Here is a 20,217-nt window from a genome sequence, read left to right on the forward strand (position 1 = left end):
GATCAGGTTATCTATCTAATCTTGAAAAGATGTTAGAAATCAAGCTTCCATCATCATAAATTAGGGCCCATCCACATATTGAATCTAGAGTGAAGCTACTCAAAAGACAATACAATGCTTTATCTAAAATGCTGAATATTGGAAGTGGATTCGGTTGGAATGAAGAAGAAAAATGTTTAACTACACCAAAAGATGTGTTTGATGATTGGGTTAGAGTAAGTATTTTAATTGAATTTATCTTCTTTCTATACTCTTTGTTATCTACTTAGCTTTGTAAGATTTATTAAATTTGCGATTTTATTATATTATAGAGTCATCCAACTGCTGCTGGATTGAGAAACAAGTCATTTTCATTCTTTGATGACTTTGTTCATATATTTGGAAAAGAAAGAGCTACAGGAATAGCAGCGGAGACAACAACTGATGCAGTGGAACATATTGATGTTGAAGACAATGCATTTATAGATGCATTACTTGAAGAAGAGGGAGTAAGAGATTCTGAATCAGAGAGGATATTGGTGCTTCAACTTGCCAAACATCTGATGCTACTGCCTCTACCCCTAAAATGAAAAAAGTAGCTAGCAAGAAAAGGTCTCGAAGTGATGATGGGTTAACCGAGCTTGTACAGGAGATAAGTAAGTTCGGTGTTGCATACCGAGAAACTGCCAAAGAAATTAAGGATATTACTGCTTTATTGAAAAAGGAGGCAGAAGGAAATGATCGAAGAATGTCGATTTTCACTGAAATCATGAAAATTGAAGGACTGCCCACTGATGAAATGCTTACTGCAGGAGAGTATATTAGCAAAGATGCGCACAAGGTAGATTTTTTCTTTTCTTTGCCAAAAGAATTCAAGCAAGATTATGTGATTAAGCAATTGGTTGAATGCCGTCAATTTAGACCATCAATTTGACTATCGTCATTCTACAATTATGTCGATCTCTTTTTTATTATGACTTTAGAATATGATCCTAACTTTTTTGTGTAGCTTAGCCAAGTATATGTCAATCTTTTGACTTGAAGAATTTTGTGTGTATATAATATAGCCAACATATATGATTACGTTTAGAATGTCATGGATATTATCTTTTGTAAGTCTGAACATTGTACAATCTTTTGATGGTTAATGATATACTTCTTTTTGTTATATAGTATATGAGTTGCAAGTAATGTGTTAGTTTTCGAATATGTTAATTACTTTTGATAGTTTTTGTTATGTAGTAAAAACCTTGTCTTTGATAGTTAAGAGTTATCGCTTTCTTGTGTGTCACAACTTATCGGTAGTGAATATTAGAAGTCTTGGAGAACTGCAGGCATTTGTCCGTATTTCTGTAACTGAAACAGTGTTGCTCTTGCTGGTGATCATGACTCTGAGTGGGTTAGATCTATTTTGAAAGAAGTTGGAGGTGATAATGATGGGTCCTGTAACAGTTTTATATTAAACGGTGATTCTCATAACATGACCTACTGCAGTGCTGCTACTTTTTTTAGTCGAATACTTCCCTCTGTAGATTGGCATGAGTCTGTGAACAAATTTTACTTATTTATTTTATCAGCATAAAAGATGTGTTTGGTCATGGATGAGTCTGATTGTTAGTACACAAAATGGTTGCTCGACATGTTGATATCTTTCCTTCTGCTCCAGTATTTCCTTATCTTTCAGGAGAGTTGTAATTTTACAATTGATTACATGAGTTGCAGACCGAAAATTGAGGATTATTAAGAACATTATATTATATTTTTGTGAATGATAAATAGTAAAGTAAGAGTTGTTGAGCTGCATTTGCAGGAAGCAATCTAGTAAAACCAAATAATCTCCCTTGAATCGAACCTCTTGATTTCCTCCTCCGCCAACTAACTGAGAAGAGAACCTTGAATCCATCAATTAATTCAATTGTTTGAGTGGAGAACTAGCCAAGAAGAATCAATGGGTTTTGCAATAGTTCCCAATCCATGCAAAGCATGCACGTAGAAGCATTTCAAATTTCTCGTTCCCATTCATTTTCATTTTCTTTAAATTTATCTTTTAATGTTACATTTTATGCATGTTAACCTTGCGGCAAAGATGTCAATCACAGTATCATGAATCTGCTTCATTTCTTATAATTTTTTGCTTTTGCCTAATTTAGTTCACTTTTGAATATTAAATGAAAAAAAAGTTTCCTGCCCCTGCCATGGGTTCAATCAGTGGGTTAGATCTATTTTGGAAGAATTGTTGTGAGCAACTTCAAAACCAAAACCAAACATTGAAATATGAAAAATCGGATGAGCAAGTTCATTTTAGGTTCTTTGTTAATAGGGTCTTTAATTCGATCAATCGAACCAATTCAATTAAGAGTCAGCTGATCTAGTGGTTATAAAATTGGAAATCCGAAGAACTGTACTTAAAAACCAAAAATTGAAATAAAAAAAGACGGATGAACAAGTTATTTTATGGCCGAGTAAAGTACAAATCAGATTAGGACTGAGTATTATTGGGTTGCTTGCTTTTCGTAATCAAGAGTTAAGTACAAATCATATTAGGACTGAGTATTAATAATTTTATTAAAATATTAGCAAAGATAACGATGAATGACGGTGAAATATAAAATTATAGACAATATGATTTTTAATGTTATATTTTCTTACTTATTTGAATTATGTTTTTGTAATATAAATTAATGAGATAAATAATAATGATAAAGTATGCAGAATTAAGTATAAATATAAAAGATAAATAAATAAATAATTGTATATAGAAGATATAATAAATATTATATCTTAGATAACAAAAATAATTTACATTTTATTATTATTATGAATATCTATGAAGAATTTCCACAATGTAAACATTTAGTTAAATGTTGATGTAAAATTTTAATATATTTTTACATAAATTGTGTAAAATTTAATATTAATTAAAATTAAAATAATACATGATATATTTAAATACTCAAGTAATATATTATCAACAAATAAAATTTTTATATAAATAATTTTTATTTAAATATTTAGAATTTCACTTGTTAAAAAAATAAATATAGAACAAGGACAATTTGGTAAAATATACATTCCAGTAATCTTTTATTCCTCCAACCAAACACTGTAATCTTATATTCCTGCCAAACCAACCAAATACAGTAATGTAACATTCCCAGTAATCCTATTCCATGGTAATCTTTTATTCTTATTGGTAATCTTACATTCCGTAAACCAAACGCACCCTTAGGCATGTACCACACCTAATCAATGTTGACAAAGTAAATGAATTTAGAGAATCACAGCCAACTAAGGAGTCTCCTTATATAAATCACGCTTCATCCATCTACAAGACCTCACCGGTGTATATTATTTCTGGTCTTAGCTACAAATTTTCCAACAACTCTCTCCAAAAACATAAAATCTCTCGTTTTTTTTCCATTAAGAACTGGCTAACGCAAGGGATGAAACCAACAAGAACCAAGACGTGGTTCTTGCCCTCTACGATGCCCTAAACACCCGAGACGTGGAGACCGTTCACCGAATCCTTGCTCCCGACATTGAATGGTGGTTCCATGGCCCCCCGACGTACCAGTTCATGATGCGCCTCCTCACCGAAGCTTCATCTGACCACCACTCTTTTCGTTTCGAGGTGGATCCTCTCTCAGTCACCACCTTTGGCTCCACCGTCATCGTTGAAGGGTGCGATCATAAGCGTTCCATCTCTTGGGTTCATGCCTGGACCCTCACTGCTGGTGGGATAATAACACAAGTCAGAGAATACTTCAACACTTCTCTCACTGTTACTCGCCTTGGGAGCTCTGTCCAATCCCCACCCTTCAACTACGATTCTTCATCAGCGGCTGAGATTACCCCTGTGCGTTGCGTTTCCGTCTGGGAGAGCAGGTTTTCCAACCGAGTTGGGAAGTCTGTGCCGGGTCTGGTATTGGCAATTTAATTAGCCATTTCCCGTGATCAGCTGCAGCCGTGTGTAGGACGATGAATAAAGAAAAAGGTGTTTCGTGTCAGTTCCTTATTGGCGTCATATGGATTTAAGTAATTAGTTTGGGTGCTGTTTGTTTCCATTGTATTTTTAACTTTAGTGGTTGTTTTGAGATTTGTGGGTGCATCATGCATGGGAGCAACAACTTGTGCTCATGATGCAAGGGGTTCTCATTGGGAACTAAAACGTGTCATTTTGACACTAATCTCCCAATTCACCTGGGATTGTGACTGTGATTGTGTTTTAATTGAATCCTATCTATTGTAAAGGTGATTTAAAAATGTACTATTATGGTCGATTATAGTGTTCTAAAGCAACAACTCTTAAATAATCTGATGGAAGATATTTAGAGAACTTAATTTTTTTATAATAAAATGTCAGAATAAACTACACAATTGGTCATTTATGTTTATAGTTTTGTCTATTTTAATCACTGATTTTGAAGAAAAAAAATTAATGGCATGTCACACCAACAAAAATACTAAATTCAATTATAACATTTAAACTTTCAAAACTTTTAAATTAGATTCCTAAATTTTTAAAACTTTATTTTTTTTACACTGCCAGAAAACCTACATTCTTTAACGTAAACCATAATCATAGGCTTATTGCCATCGTAGTCGTTGCTGTCGGCCATCATCTTTCTTTCATCTTTTGCAAAAATTTGAAACGAATAGAACCTATTGTCTTCATGTTCTCCCTGCCAACGCCATACTCTTTTGTTTTCCAACCTCATGTCGTTGCTCAAGCCCGGTTTACTACCCTCAGAGTCATAGTTCTTTAAAAAAAACTCAAATCCTAAACTCTCGCCTTTCAATTCTCTGTCACTATAAAACTCATCGAAAGCCATCAAATATCTTTATCCATTGCTCGACTCGATTAAAACCCCTTCGAACAACACCAACAATCCCACATCTGGAACCCTAGGCCCTCACTTCTTCCCGCCCTAACAACCCTAAGCACTCCAGCATTGCTTAATCGAACACCCCAAGCTGATCATAAGTTCACTTGCATGCCCTCCCTTGTAAACTCACACCCCTTGCACCCTTTATAAAGCAACGAAATTCCACTTTGGATCATGAGCATGGCAAAGGGCGAGGGTGCAAGGGTATTGGAGTTTGGATAAGAGACGTGCGGCGGTTAAAGACGACCCCAACAAAGAAGTGGTCTAGGGTTTAGAGGAGAGGGGTTTTTTTTTTTTGGGATAACGAGGGTTTGATTTTTTAAGATCGTGAAAAATAAACTTTTAAAAGATTAGAGTTTAGTTTTTTAAGGATAATTTAAAAGTTATCATCACAATTTTAATAAAATATTTAATGAATCAGATGTATTAAAGTTACAATATCTCTACATATACAAACACGACTTTTTTTATTAATATGAGGTAAATATAAAATAATATTTGTTCATAGATAATTCTTCATTATTTAACATATAACGTTCACACTCTTGATATTTATGGTATACACACAAATTATATATATTACTTTTACAAAAAGCATATTCTTAATATATATTTTTTAAAATCGCACTAATAAAATGGAGAAAGTATGAATCGTGACCATAATCTCTCAAAAGGCTCAAAAACATCATATTGTTGCACAAAGTGGGGGAAATTGTCCTGGTATATTATTCATGTCTGAAAATGGGTCATTTCTATGTTAAAACAATTATGTTGTAATAATTCTATGGGGGTAAAATTTTAATGGTAAACTATATCATTGACCATTGAATTATTTAGCCCTTTTAATTTTACTACAGATCTTTTAAATTTATCAATTAGATTATCTAACTATTTAATTATATCCAATCAAATCACATTAACATTTACCATACATGGTGTCAGTTAAAACATTTGGTATAATTACACATTTAGTCACCAATACTACATATTATATTAATTTACTCATAATTTTAATAAATTAAAATAAATTTATTCATTGAATCATATGAAGCCACGGGGGTTCAAACCTGGAAACCTTGGCTGAAAGTAGGAGTGCTCAACCACTAAGCTAAGTTGCTTTTGGGTTTAAGGCAAACAATTTATGATATATATTATGGACCCCAGTGTAAATTATTAATAATTTATATATTTTAATTTAAATTCACATTATTAATATTAAATTCACATATTAATATTAAAAAAATATTTTTTTATTTTTTAACTTAAAAATATATTTTAATCTTATTTTTACTTAAAAAATTTATTCTATTCTTATCTTATTTTATATATTTTTTAATGTTAAGATAAAAAAAATTAGTATGTGAATTTAAATTAAAATATATGAAATATTAATAATTTACACAATAATACAAAATATATATCATATATTGTATACCTTAGACCAAAAAAGCAAGTTAGCTTAGTTGTTGAGCATTTTCATTATCATCAAAAGTATCCAGGTTTGAACCCCTTGCATACATTTGTTGTGCACTTTATTTTCTTTCCACCATAGAGTAACACATGTCAACATCTGATTGGTGAAAAGTATATTGAATTATAATATAATTAATTATTCAATTGAATGATGACACATGGCTTCATATGATTCGGTGATTAAATTTATTTTAATTTATTAAAATTAAGAGCAAATTGATATAATATGTAAGTATTAGTGACTAGATATGTAATTATACCAAATGTCTTAACTGTCATGTCACCATGTCCGTTAAATGTTAACGACTAGTAGTTTGATTGAATACAATTAAATAGTTAGATAGTGTGATTGACAAAATTAAAAAAATTATTAATAAAAGTAAAAGGACTAAATAGTTGAGTGCTCAATAGTATAGTTTATCCAAATTTAAAATTGTTCTACGAGTTTTTGATTTGATATAATTATATAAAAAAATTAATTATACATAAAAAAGAAAATAACAAAGAAATAAATCTAAATAATTAGGTTGTTTTGATAGCGATGCTTTACTAGCGTATAAATACGGATATTAACCCACGAGATGTATATTATAATTTGGCTTAATTCAAAAATAAGTGATTAAACTATGTATCAAAAAATATTTTAGTGTATAAAGAATTTTTCGCTAAAAATATGTGTATAATGTTTCTAAAGTTACATTTTTAGGTGCCGACCATTAAACCACCGTTAAGTGTCACTATCACATTTCTAGTAATTTTGAGAATTTATTTTAAAAAATAAAAGTATTTTTTAATTAAAAAAAAACAAATGGCTCGTGCTCCCCTCCCCGCCTTCTCCTTCACCTTCCATCGTCGTCGGCCACCCGTGACTGTCACTGCCACCATCATCACCGACATCAACCCCTGATCAAACTCTCATTGACCTTTCATCGTAATCTGTCACTGTTTGTCATAGATAAACGTTCAAAGGTTTGTCGAATTTTAAGTCATCGTCACATTTTTTGTCGATTCAGGCCAATCTCAACATCCATAAGCCACACCTCCACCACCATTCGAACCACCGTATAATTTCGATCAAAACTCAATAGTTCGAAGATAGCAATGATGGCCGAAGATGGTTGGCAATGGTTGGTAATGCGTTGAAATGAGATATTTTAGGGTTTTTTTTATAATTTTAGTCAAAAATTGGAGTTTTTTATTATAAATAAATTAAGTTTTTTTTAATTTTTTCTTTTTTAAAAATAATATTTTTATTATTAAAAAATAAAAATAACTTTAGGCACTTAGAAATATAATTGAGAAAACATTAGACACATATTTTTAACAAAAATTCTTTAGGCACTAAAACGTGTTTCAAGACATACTTTAACCACTTATTGTTGTATTAAGCCTTATAAAAACTTTTGTTTCAAGAAAAAGTTTAATTTGGATCGATTATCGCTAGACCAAGCTTAGCAGACAGAAAGAATCAACTTAATTTAGCAGTTAAAAGAACCATTGTTGTTCTTAGAGGTCAAAAGTTTGAGTATCAATGACTATAACAAAGTAATTGAGAGTTCAATGTCAAATTATTGAAAATATGTATAACCAATACTATTTTACGATTATCTTTGCTTATTAAAAAAAACTTAACAGACAATATAAACGTGAATATATTAATAGTAGATTTAGCTCGTCACGAGATTAATTAATTAAAAATAATAATGTAAAGTTTTTTGAAATTAAAATTTTAAAAATTTATTAACACAAATCACCTATCATGTTTTTGAATAATTAATGATTTTTAATAATTATTAATAGTTATACACCTTAAATAATAATGAAAAAAATATTTGACACTTAAATTAACAAAAAAAATCTTTAATTTTTGGCTTAAAAGTATCTTTGGCCGTGAAGTTAAAAAAAACCATTGTGGGCCTATTGATTTTTTTTTCAATGTGATCTTCCAACTCGAAAAAAAAAATAATGTGATACTTTGACTAACCTTTTCCTTTATGTACCAAAATTTCGTTAATTCCTACTGTTATAAATTGGATAAATTACAACATTCATCAATTAATTATTTTCTTCTCTTCTATTTTGGTCATTAAACTCTAAAAGTTTTTAATTTAAAAAACTTAGAGACTTCAGGGACTAAGGCTATAGTTAACCCATTTTACCTCATATTTCTTTAAGGTATCATTTGGTTGGATGGAATCTTTTGGAATTGGGGGAATTAGAATCCAATTCCACTATTTTCCCATGTTTGGTTCAAGTTTTCCAAGGGAATTGGAATCCCTCATGGCTTCAACTTTCCATCAAATGAGAAAAAGTGAATTCCATCCAATAATGGATGGAATTCAATTCCCTTGTTGGAGGAAATTGAAATTTGATCATACTACCCTCATCAATCTTTTGGTAACTTATTCATATATTGAATAAAAATATTTTTTTATTATTTCGGGTCGGGTCGGGTCGGTTTTTCTAAGTGTGATATTCGGGTCGGGTCGAGTTCGGGTTTAGGGTGAAAAATACCCGACCCGAAAATATATATAATTTTACCTTATATATTTAGGAATAATTACAATAATACCCCTCTCTATATATATTTTTTCAATTAAATCACTGTTTTTATTAAATAAAAATATTTTATTATTATTTCGGGTCGGGTCGGATTTCTAATTCATATATTCGGGTAGGGTCAGGTGAAACTTTATTTTTTTCGGGTCAGATCAGGTTTTTTAAGTGTGATATTCGGGTCGGGTCGGGTCGGGTTCGGTTTTAGGGTGAAAAAAACCGGACCTACCCAAAAAAAATATATAATTTTACCTTATATATTTAGGAATAATTATAATAATACCCCTTTATATATATATTTTTTTCAATTAAGTCAATATTTTTATTGAATAAAAATAATTTTTTTATTATTTTGTGTTGTGTCGAGTCGAGTTTCTAATTCAAATATTGAATAAAAATAATTTTTGGTATATTTTTTGGTAACTAATTAACATACTCCGATTGGAATGTATCGAAATATTACTATAACTTTTGATAACTTATTAACATATTTTGATTGTGATGATTTTAACTTATGATATTTATTAGCATGATTTTTATAATTTATTAAAATGAATAATCAATCAATAAAATGAAAATTTAATATTTTTTATTTTTTTATAATATATTACTACCTGTAAGTTGTAAAACAAATTAAAATAAAACAAAAAAATATGAAGGGTAATTCTGTCATTTTATGTTACTAAAATCAAATTCATCTATATGTCTACGAACCAAACAGAATATGAAATTAGATTTTAATTTCATTTCTTGCGAATCAAACAGAATATGTAATTTGATTTTAATTCCTGACAGATTCCAATTATTTCATAGATTCTAATTCTTTTATAGATTCTAATTTCCTCGTAAACATTTAAGCAACCAAACGTCATAATATCTTCCCTCTCAAGAAAAATAATAAGAACACTGAAATGTGAAAAGATCGTTCATGGCATCAAACCCGAAACCTTTCAAATACCTGAGCTTGAGTTGGTTTCACGAGCTGACATTCATAAACCGGTTTGGTCCCTCCAAGAAACGGACCGTTTCTGAAACCGTAAAAGCTTTGACCCGCTTCCAAACCACTCCTATTAACCGTAACGTAACAAACCGGTTCTTGAAGCCTCTGCAAAGTGGGGGTAAGAAAGCAAGAAAACAAGAGGAAAAAAGAGATGCTTGCAAGAGAAAATGTAAAGGGTTTAGAAAAGAACCTGAAAGTTGATAGCTTTGGTTAGTATTTGGTCATGCTTAGGAAGATTAAGGGCAGGGAAACGAGAAGCTAAGTCTTCCATGCAAGAGGAAGGGAGACGAGGGGAGTTATGGTGGTGAAGGCGGAGCTTGATTTTGGAAGGGACTTCGTTGAGGAAAATATCAGAAGGGAGCGGAGCAAAAGTTCATCATCCAAATTTGGAGGAAAGTTAAGGAACTCATTAGCTATCATCCAAATTTGGAGGAGAGGGAAGAAGTTAGAGAGATGAGGTAAAATGGGTTTATTACATCTTTAGTCTATGAAGTCTCTAGAATTTTTGAAATTGAATTTTTAAATTTTAATGAAAATAGTTGGGTGATGAATGGTGTAATTTACCCAATTTATAATAGAAATAATTAATAAAATCTTATTCAATGACGAAAAACGTTAGACAAAAGTCACATTAATTTTTTTTAAAATTGTAGGATCACATTAATAAAAAAAAAAAAAAGGAGTCACATTGATTTTTTTAACCTTCAGGGCCAAAGATACATTTAAGCCTTAATTTTTCAATTAGACCTTGAATAAAAATAAAAATAAAAAAGCTTTTACGGTGCTGTCTAGCTATACATGTATATTGGCAACCAGTTGGGCGGTGCCGCTGTAGTTCATCTCTTACAAAAGTCATAATTATTGGAATAAAATACAGAAAAAAAGACCCCATCAATCACGTAAGGAATCTAATACCTCACTAACACTGTATATTTATTAGCTTCAAGCCCACCCCTTTTACCAAACAAAAAAATTAGCTTCCTTCCTTCAACATTTTTCAACTCTGCAAATTCATTAGCAACAATGGCCAACGTAAGTAACTAATTTTTTTATTTGTTTTTTAAGTTTGATCTCATGGAGAGCTAAACCAAGGTTTCAATATTTGTATAGGTAGTGGAACTGAAAGTGGGTTTACATTGTGACGAGTGCATCAAGAAAATCCTCAAGGCCATCAAGAAAATAGAGGGTAATTCTTCTTCTTCTACATGCCTGCTATGATTTTTAAATTTTCTCGGGAAAATTTGATTATTTTTAATATTAATGGGCGGCAGATATTGAAACATACAATGTAGATACTAAGCTGAACAATATTATCGTCACGGGAAATGTTACCAACGATGAAGCATCCGAGTTCTTCAAATAATTGGCGAACAAGCTACCACTTGGGGATGTGATTAATTAACAACATACATTATTATTATTATTATTATTTTGTTTTGCTTCAATTTCGATGTAATATCTGGAATAACCAAATCATATTATACCCAAGTATTTTTTGTCATTAGTTCCTTTTTCGGAATCTGGGTGAAGTTAATTTCGTTTATTACATAATTAAAAATTTACAGATCTCTGTACATAGAATACTACAAACTGGAAAGAAGAAAAGAGAAATCGGTTAAAAAAAAGGCTTGAAAATGGCCGTTGCAGGCCCGGCGAGCCTCCCATCTCAACTCAGCACGAGTTGATTTACCTTGGTTGGTGAATGTTCCGTGGAACCATTTTCACATTCACAATCTTGGGTGCTTTCTCAACAAACCTAGGCTGCTCAGTCACAACTTGGTCCTTCATCCACTTAAATACTCCAACTGGTACTAACTTCCTTTGATTATCTCCCTCCTTTTCCTCTGCAAAAAAAAAAAAAAAAAGACAAAAAAAGTGAGATCCGAGTTGTATTTAACTGACTCGTGGATTCGGGCTGAGTCGAATGAGTCAGTTACGTATAGGATCGACGAAACCGTCATCGAATTGGTCAAAGATGTCATCGAGGTCGTCGGGGAAGAGAAGATCGTCAACGTCGTCGTTTTGGGGGTCGTGGAAGCGTTCCTGTAGCCAGTAGTCGCGGAAACAAGGAGACGATTGGACGAGAGCCCACCAGTGATCGGAGAAATCCTCGACCATCCGATATGCCAAAGGAACGAACAATGGAGCGTGGGGATTCAATGTTGAGGACACTGATTGCTGCGAAAGAACCTCCATTTTTTCAACTAAAAAGTGTAATCAGTAAATCAGAAGAAAGAAAATGCTTTACGAAGATAAGGATAAGATCAACACCGAATACATTCACTGAATATATAACGGGATGTTTCCTAAATAGACATGGCTTACTCTATTATTACATTCATGACACTAGATTTTTATATTTTTCTTTTTTTGGGTTAATTATTTGGACGGTCCCTATCCTTTAACAGATTGTGAGATTGAGTCAATGTACTTAAGAACTATAATTTATATTATATTACTCTTTATGGGTTGAACATTCTAACCTAACCATTGACATGTTAATATTTTCCATCAATTTTATGCGATCATAATAATTTCATAAATAAGTTATCACAAGTTTAATAAACATACTTTAAAATGAGAAAAGTTTGAAAAAATATATCAATGTCAATGATCGGATTACAAATTTAAATAAAAGTAGAGAAATTTAATATTTAAAATTTTAAATATAAAAATTAATTTTCAAAATTTACCCGTGTATAGAGGACTATAAATTAAGCTGTCAATATTTGATTTGTAAAAGTTGAAACCTAAGCGATCTGAGCAAATACCTTTTTCAAAGTAAAAACCCAAAAATGTTAAAGAAGGTGGAATGCGTGGTAAGTTAGGAGGGCATTAATGGAATTATAGAATACTGAAACGTCCCCAAGGAAAACAACGAAAAAGAGAAGCTTGGTTGTTGACGTGAAATTAAACTTCCGAAGCTGAAAAAAGGCTTTTTCAACCAACAGCCAAGGTTGTTGGTGTATGAAACTTGCTGAGTAAATTGCCCATGGTTTTGCTATGGCTTTTGGCAAAATCGGGTGAACGTCAAATTGTCTGGATACTCATCAAATTGTAAAGGTTTGTCCTTACTTGGTTGTCTCATACGCGGAATTAAGAGAAATACGTTGTGAATGTCATATCATACCCCCTTTAAATATTCAAATTCTATTTAAATTTTCTAATATTTAATTTAATACATAATAAAATTAGAATTTTCCTTAAAATAATAAGTTTAAAATTTAATTTTTAAAAATTATTTTATTAAATTAACACAATAACAAAAATTCATCGTACTCTCTCAAAAGTTATCATTTTGCTTCCATTTCTTTAAAAAAAAAAAAAAACAAATTAACCTTAATCCCTACCCATACAAGCACATTACATGACATGGTAATCAAATAGTGGCCTGGGTACTATGTGCTAACAGAGAAGGGATAACTCTTGACACGTGGGCTTATCTTTCTATATATATATATTATAAATGATTGAACTATTTTTTTTTACTTTTTAATTAGTCATATATAGTGATAGGCATTGATCGAATCTGATAAGTTTTGATCCGATCAGGTCGGATTTAAAAAATATCACATTCCGGTTAAGTTAATTTTTTTAAGATTACGTTCGGGTCGGATAAAATACCTAATCTGACACGACATAAAAAATATAATTTTACCTTATATATTTTGAGATAATTACAATAATACCCCTCTATATATTATTTTATTTCAATTAAATATCTATTCTTATAGAATAAAAATAATATTTTTTTAATAAATACATTATTTCAGGTCGGCTTCGAATTTTTTCTCAAAAAACCTGGTCGGTTCAGGCCGAGTGGAAGGTGTATACTTTTCGGGTCAAGTGGAGGATTTATAATTTTTAGGCCATGTCAATAGATCGAAAATCCAACTCGACTCGACCCATGTTGATTGCTATATTCTATCAACTCCATTCTTGTAATACAAGTTGAGAAAGTGTTTATGGATAGGGGTGTTTATCGAGCGATTTGATCGTGAGTTAGGTAGGTAGTGCTCGACTCATGCTCGTTAAAAAAATTTCGTTGCTCGACTCGAGTCGTTGTTCGTTGAGCTCGTTAAAATTTTGCCCGACTATTGCTCGTTAAAAAAATCTTGTTGCTCAACTCGTGCTCGTTACTCGTCTCGTTGCTCGTTAAACTCACCAAAATTTTTATCTTATTTTTTTAACTATATGTAAAATCTACTAATACTATATAAAACTTAATATAAACGTGAATTGATAAATTTAACCAAAAATTATCAAAAAGAGTATATGAAACAAATTCAAAGTTTAAACTCCAAAATAAAAATCTACAAATGCATTAAAATAATATTTAGAGTTTAATTTGTAGGTGTAGTAAAATAATAATTATTAATTTAATATTTTTATTAAAAAATTAACAGATTAGTCATTTATCATCTATTAGTAAAGTAGTAATTTTTTAATGAAATATTTTTTTAAGATAACTAGTAAAAAAATTATAAAAAGAAAATTAATGATATGTTCGCGAACTTATTAAGTCGAGTTGAATTTTACTCGACTAAGTTCGCTAAGGTCTCGAATCGAATCAACCTGAGTCGAACTTTTATCAAGTTTTGACCGCGTTGAATTCGAGTTGCTCAACTCATTAAATACATATATTTATGGATGTTTAGTAATAAGAAAATGATTGTTGGTTCCATTTGGAAATGCTAATGTATGTGAGTTGTCAGTACAATGCGCTTTTCACTCAATTCTGGTACCGCACACGCCTTAATGCATGGACCAAGGCCACCAAGCAAATACACTAAACGAAACAAAGTTATTGATCACGTTCCCCTTGGGAGTTTCCGCTTAATCTCTCATTTTCCACCCAACCAAAAATGGGGTTCACTCTCATAATATCCATTTCCAACGAAAATATCCTAACACAATAAGATCAGAAGAAAATTGAAATGAAGGTGATTTTCAGCTGTACCTATGTACAAACTTAACAATTATTTACTCTTTCTTCCTCTAGAAAATTAGACAAGTCCCGCGGCCGTAGGATCCAAATTTCATTGTTTGCCTCCTTTTCAGTAATTATATGTTAAAAGAATTCATTTAAATTGAATGAATACAATATGCTTGGACTTCTTGGTAAAAACTATAAGCGTATCCAAGGTTTAAAATTAATAAAGATAAAAATTGTGCATATTACACATTTAACAGAAAAAAAAGAAAAAAAATGCACTTTAACCATGTCGAATCCATTAAACCAGCTTGATATTATAAATTTTATATAACATAAACTATTATCTTTTCCAAACTTAGAATTACACCACAAGAAAATACACCAACACAACGTGCTACAGGAATTTTAAGGCTTAATTTTGAGAGAGAATAAAAGCTGTAGATTTCCAATTTGGGTTTTACTTTTTGGTAATGATGAAACTGTCCTCAACGTCTTTGGTTTTGGAATCCACAAACTGCAAAACGTAAACAATTGAAGGACATGAGAAATTGTCAAAACTCAGAGGAGTTAAACTTGAAATGGAGGGTGTTTCGTATCAGCCTCTAAGCTCAGCTCATCCTGTGAGGCATGTGCTCTAACATACCCAAATTCAGAAATCCTTTTCAAACTCCAACTAGGCGCCTGTTCGTGACTATTAATCAACAAATATTAACTGATGACCTTATGTTCAATTCTCAACTTACGTCATCAGAAAATTTGTCCAGACTGAAACCAGCCATCCCAACGATAGCTTGCTCAGGTGCAGTGTAGTTGCTGTTATCGTATGTGTCGATGCCATTTCCATCTTTCGTTGGCATTGCCAGACATTCAGAATTGTAGACAGAACATGTTCTCTCATAATTGTGTACATGACCGAAAAGGAGATCAGATCGGAGAGAATAATAATTCAGATATTATTTAACCTGCTCAGACTGTTTAGTCCAGTCATGTTCTGTTGAAATGACAGTGAAATGAACACTGCCTTTCTCTATGGAGTACCATGGCTTGTCTTTCTCTGGTTTTGGCATTGGAAAATAGGTCTAGTAAGGGACTCCACATTCCCCTCCCGAGTCTGGACCTGGGTACCACGACCCTGAATCCACATAGTCCCTGAAAAGTGCAGGCTAAAATCGGTGACAATGGCTGATATTGCGGTTCATATTCGAGTCCTTTTAAGTTCAAAATCACTTTCAAGTTCAGTCATTTTAGGTCCGGATCATGTACTTTGTACAAGAAAGTTACCTATCGTGATTTCCAATAGCAGTCATGTAGGTAACTTGAGAAGCCAGAGGAGTTATAAGGTGAAGGAAGAAATCCCATTCAACTAAGAAGCCAGTTGCGTAGCTTATGTCTCCTATGTGGAAAATGAAGTCTACATTGCCACTTTCAACTTCTTCGGTCATTGCTTTTATTACCGAAATTGATCCTGGCTGAATGTGCCACAAAAACATTATAAAAAAGATTCCTCATTATTATCACACTAATCACATTGTAGTTCAAACTCACGCCTCTACCTGAATGTAGTGCTCTGCAGAATCATCAAGCGGAGCCTTTCCCATATCACCGAATACGAGAAATTTGAGTTCATCTGATCCTCCAGCCGGCGGTGTCCGGAACTCGGTTTCACCGCTCCATCCAACTGCATCACTGAATCACGCAGAATATAAAACAAAAGATGAATTTGCAGCAATAATACATATATGTACACTTGCCTTCCATATCTGTACTTAAAGGAAGTTGAAGGCTGCAATCCTGAATTGACTGCAATGTGGATGTAACCCGGGTCATGCCATCCAAAGTCCTTTGCTGGACTCGGAACAATACAACGGAGCCTATACATTTCAGAATAAAGAAAAATAAAATGCAAGTGAAAAAAGGAGTAATTGAAAGAACAATTGAGGGTATTATCAAGGGAACTCACTGCACATATCATCTGCTGAAAATGTTATAACTTGTGATGTTTCTGATTTTCCATCTCCGTACCCTACTTGTTGAGGTTCCTTATCTCCACTAACCCATCTTAATCTCATCTACACCCCAAGTGATGATAAGCTACTTTCAAATTAACTCCATCCATTATTTTATACAACAACCAGATATTCAGGTATGAGTGGTTAAAATTAATGTCAAAACATTCTTTATCTTATATTTGAATGATTCTCAAATATCATATTCCACTTCATTGTCCCAATACAAATATTTCAACTAAAATGAACAATCGGAGCAACAAAAGAAAAATCAATAATCGGGCATTGTTATCGGTGGACTTATTAATTTTGATTCGAATTCAAAAACATATCTTAATAAGTTTAAACCTACAACTGATTTGATTTTATTTATTATATAAACTCATCATTTTGAATTTCCTTAATCCCTAGGTTACTATTGGTGGACTTATCAAAGTTTGATAAATTTTAATTGAATTAGTAAGCTAAAATTTAAATTTAATTTGATTCAATTTATCATAAAAATATATATTTTAGATTTATCCAATCCAAACCTCAAAAGAACCAAACCCAAGATGACCCATAAACAACATGTAATTACTTGAAGTAACCAAAACCCAAAACAAGTTGAGCCTTGAGCGACCTAACCTAAAAAGCTCGAGCCTGAAATACGACTCAAAACCAATTCAATTTGACCTTTCTGATTGACAAACCTAATTACCTGTACTCAGTTTTTATAAAAGTATATGTATATGATATAGATTCAAATGTATTAATAAGAGTTTTGAAAAAAAAAAAGATTTATTTTCATATACATATCTAAATTCGATAATCATCTCTATCAAATATAGTAAAAAGGAATATAACCTACCACAAGAATTCATGCGTAGGAATTAAATATTTTCATACCGATGTGGCAGTTGAATCTATGCTGGAGAGATGTCCAAACAATGGTGAATTGGGATTAGAAAATTTCAAAGGGACATCGGTCCTCGTCAAAACGCAAGGTGTGTTGAATCCGCCGGCAAAGAACTCGAATTCGATGTCGGTTCTGATGTTAACGACATGAAAAGATACCGAGCCACTACAAGTGGTGAGCTCTCAGACGCCGTATTTGTGCCATATTTATGGCATTCTTGGTTCTTACAACTTAGATAGTCTGGATCACTACTCACATATTTTGCCTGCACAAAGACATCGAAAAAAAAAAGGTAACGAATTGGCCGGATCTCCGATTCCTGGTCCATCACAAATGCAAACTAAAAATACCTTAACAGGATAATGGCAGAGGAGAGGAAGTGTACTAGTATCACCGGTCTGAATATAGAAAGCCTCACTTTCAAGAACTGATCATCGGAAAGGTTAGCATTGTTGGTGACATTGATTAGGAGAAAAGGTTAGGATCCGGGCATTGAATTAAAGTTCTTCGGTTGAGCACACGAAAATCGGATATTGTAGTGTAGTTGAGGTGAAGGTATGTCAAGTCGCCCACCGGAGGCTGCAATTCGAACGAAGAAGAAGATGGAATAGCAAGGCAAAGTATCAATAGAATGAAGGATACTTTGTATGCATGATGTTTTAAACGTTGCTCCATCTAGGAAGAAATCATGTAATTTTGGTGACTTTGGGTTTTCTTTCTTGTTGATTATCTTAATTTTCTTGCTTTGTTTTTTTTTTCAGTTTGAAGATTGGAAAATTGGATGAAAAATATCAAAACGATTATATTTGTAGGACAATGTTGGGAATCTTCAAGGGGACAATTAGGTTTGTAATTGACAAAAACATTGTCACATTGATACTAAAGAGGATGGTATTAACTATCACGTTTTGTCCCAAACCTGGAAATTCTTTATTACCATTTACTTTGCCTAGTTTGAAAATAAAGATGCGTTGACTTGTTTTTATTTTTTTTTTGGGTAAATTGTGTGTTTAGTATCTAAACTATCAATTTTGATATGTTCTAGTACTTAAACTTTCATTTTTTCAAAACCATATCTAATGTTTAGTTTTTGTTTTATTTTAGTACCTCACTGTTAAAAACTTAACGCCATTGCATTTTTTATGGGTAAATTACATCATTCATCACTCATCTATCTTCACTCCTATTTTGGTACTAAAGTTAAAAAAAATTCAATTTAACTTAACCTTCAAATTATTCATATTTTAATTTTTTTTGGTATGACATTTTTATTATTATTTTATTAATATATAATTAAAAATAGAAAAAATAAATTTATAGTGATTACATTAGGAGTAATTTGAAAATTAAGTAATTAAATTAAAAAAACTTTAGTGACCAAAATAAGAGTGAGAAAATATTGGAATGATGAATGATGCAATTTATCCATAAAAAGGTGCCACGTGCAAATCACCCGTTATGTTTGTAACGACGAGGTACAAAAACTAAATGTTATGTATGATTTTAAAAAAATTTGAAAGTTTAGGTACTAAAACAAATCAAAACTGATAGTTTAAGCATTAAATGCGTAGTTTACCTTGATTTTTTGAATTGGTGTGCTACGTAGAGAATGGGCGGAACTTAGTGATATAGTTTGAGGGACAACTTAAAACTTTAAAAAATAGAAGTTCAAATTAAAATTTTCAAAAATTTTGAAGGGTTCATTTTATATTTAAAAAAAATTTGGAGTATAACTAAAAAATTTTAAAATTTTGAAATGATTAATGAGAATTACTTTTTAAAATTATGGGAGGATTTTAATTAAGAATATTCTGAAAATTTTGTAGAGGATAAATTATTTTTTTAAAAAAAAAATTAAAAATCTAAATTATAATTTTTCAAATTTTTAGAAATGATTGTAGCTCCAGGTATCTTCGTTGAAGAAGATGATGAAATATCGAAAGTGTTGAGACATTATATTATTTGAAGTAAATAAATATAAAAATATAAAATGTGTATTTTTCTTAAAAAAATCAATAGCTTCTATAAAAGTGAGTAGAAAATGGGTTGGTTTTAAGCAGTAAATAGGTAACTTTTTGTCAAAAAGGTTAGTGTATAAAACCATTAACTTAAACGCCACTACTATTTGGTAGAAGAGTTAAACATGGGTAAGACGTTTTGAAAGGAATACGTATCTCTATATTAGGTTTTATCACCTTCACGTTACAAGGGAAATAAATTATTTTATGTAGACATTTAAAGTTATCTAACAATCATAGTTAATAAAATGATTTTTTTCAAATTTTTTATTTGATTATAACATAAAATATATTCAAAATCTTAATTAGCTATTGAGAGAACATGCATACACTACAAATAAAACTGCTCAAACCTGAGACATTTAGAAAGAATAATACTCACTTTTACCACCAATGTCGTTTGATAAGTTACACTCGATTAACCTCTTATATTATAATATATACATATTTTTTATTATATCAATA

At 31.5% G+C, this 20,217-nt stretch overlaps 3 protein-coding genes and 1 pseudogene across 4 annotated transcripts; 2 read left to right on the plus strand and 2 right to left on the minus strand.

Annotated features, from left to right (window-relative positions):
* The first annotated feature begins 3,426 nt into the window (after nucleotides 1-3,426).
* LOC120153934 (senescence associated gene 20-like) lies at nucleotides 3,427-3,916 on the plus strand. Its single transcript, XM_039165794.1, has one exon. The coding sequence runs from the start codon at nucleotides 3,557-3,559 to the stop codon at nucleotides 3,914-3,916; it is 360 nt and encodes a 119-aa protein (XP_039021725.1). The 5' UTR covers nucleotides 3,427-3,556.
* Nucleotides 3,917-8,682: 4,766 nt separating this feature from the next.
* LOC120153881 (heavy metal-associated isoprenylated plant protein 33) lies at nucleotides 8,683-11,408 on the plus strand. The gene is given in 5 exon segments (XM_039165747.1): nucleotides 8,683-8,688; nucleotides 10,913-10,926; nucleotides 11,005-11,080; nucleotides 11,166-11,234; nucleotides 11,237-11,408. Coding segments are annotated over 4 exon segments (210 nt in total). The 5' UTR covers nucleotides 8,683-8,688; nucleotides 10,913-10,917; the 3' UTR covers nucleotides 11,293-11,408.
* Nucleotides 11,409-11,419: 11 nt separating this feature from the next.
* Nucleotides 11,420-12,143, minus strand: LOC120153880 (protein EARLY RESPONSIVE TO DEHYDRATION 15-like). Of its 2 annotated transcripts, none has more exons than XM_039165746.1 (2): nucleotides 11,832-12,143; nucleotides 11,420-11,738 (listed from the first exon to the last, which is right to left on the minus strand). In XM_039165746.1, exons 1-2 carry the CDS (start codon nucleotides 12,088-12,090, stop codon nucleotides 11,581-11,583), a joined length of 417 nt encoding a protein of 138 aa, XP_039021677.1. In that variant the 5' UTR covers nucleotides 12,091-12,143; the 3' UTR covers nucleotides 11,420-11,580. The 2 variants fall into 2 exon arrangements, with proteins under 2 accessions (XP_039021677.1, XP_039021676.1); XM_039165745.1 differs by having other exon boundaries at nucleotides 11,420-11,741.
* Nucleotides 12,144-15,247: 3,104 nt separating this feature from the next.
* LOC120153951 lies at nucleotides 15,248-18,431 on the minus strand (annotated as a pseudogene).
* Between the last annotated feature and the right edge of the window lie 1,786 nt (nucleotides 18,432-20,217).

The sequence above is a fragment of the Hibiscus syriacus genome, unplaced genomic scaffold, assembly GCF_006381635.1.
Source record: "Hibiscus syriacus cultivar Baekdansim isolate YM2019G1 unplaced genomic scaffold, ASM638163v2 tig00111105_pilon, whole genome shotgun sequence".
Lineage (NCBI taxonomy): Eukaryota > Viridiplantae > Streptophyta > Magnoliopsida > Malvales > Malvaceae > Hibiscus > Hibiscus syriacus.

What these genes read in the sequence shown, in the direction of transcription:
- LOC120153934 (XM_039165794.1), top strand. Translation starts at nt 3,557, where the DNA reads ATGATGCGCCTCCTCACCGAAGCTTCATCTGACCACCACTCTTTTCGT.
- LOC120153880 (XM_039165745.1), bottom strand. Translation starts at nt 12,090, where the DNA reads ATGGAGGTTCTTTCGCAGCAATCAGTGTCCTCAACATTGAATCCCCAC. An exon ending in CGGTTTCGTCGATCCTATAC is followed by an intron (nt 11,742 to 11,831) that starts GTAACTGACTCA and finishes TTTTTTTTTTTG; the next exon opens with CAGAGGAAAAGGAGGGAGAT.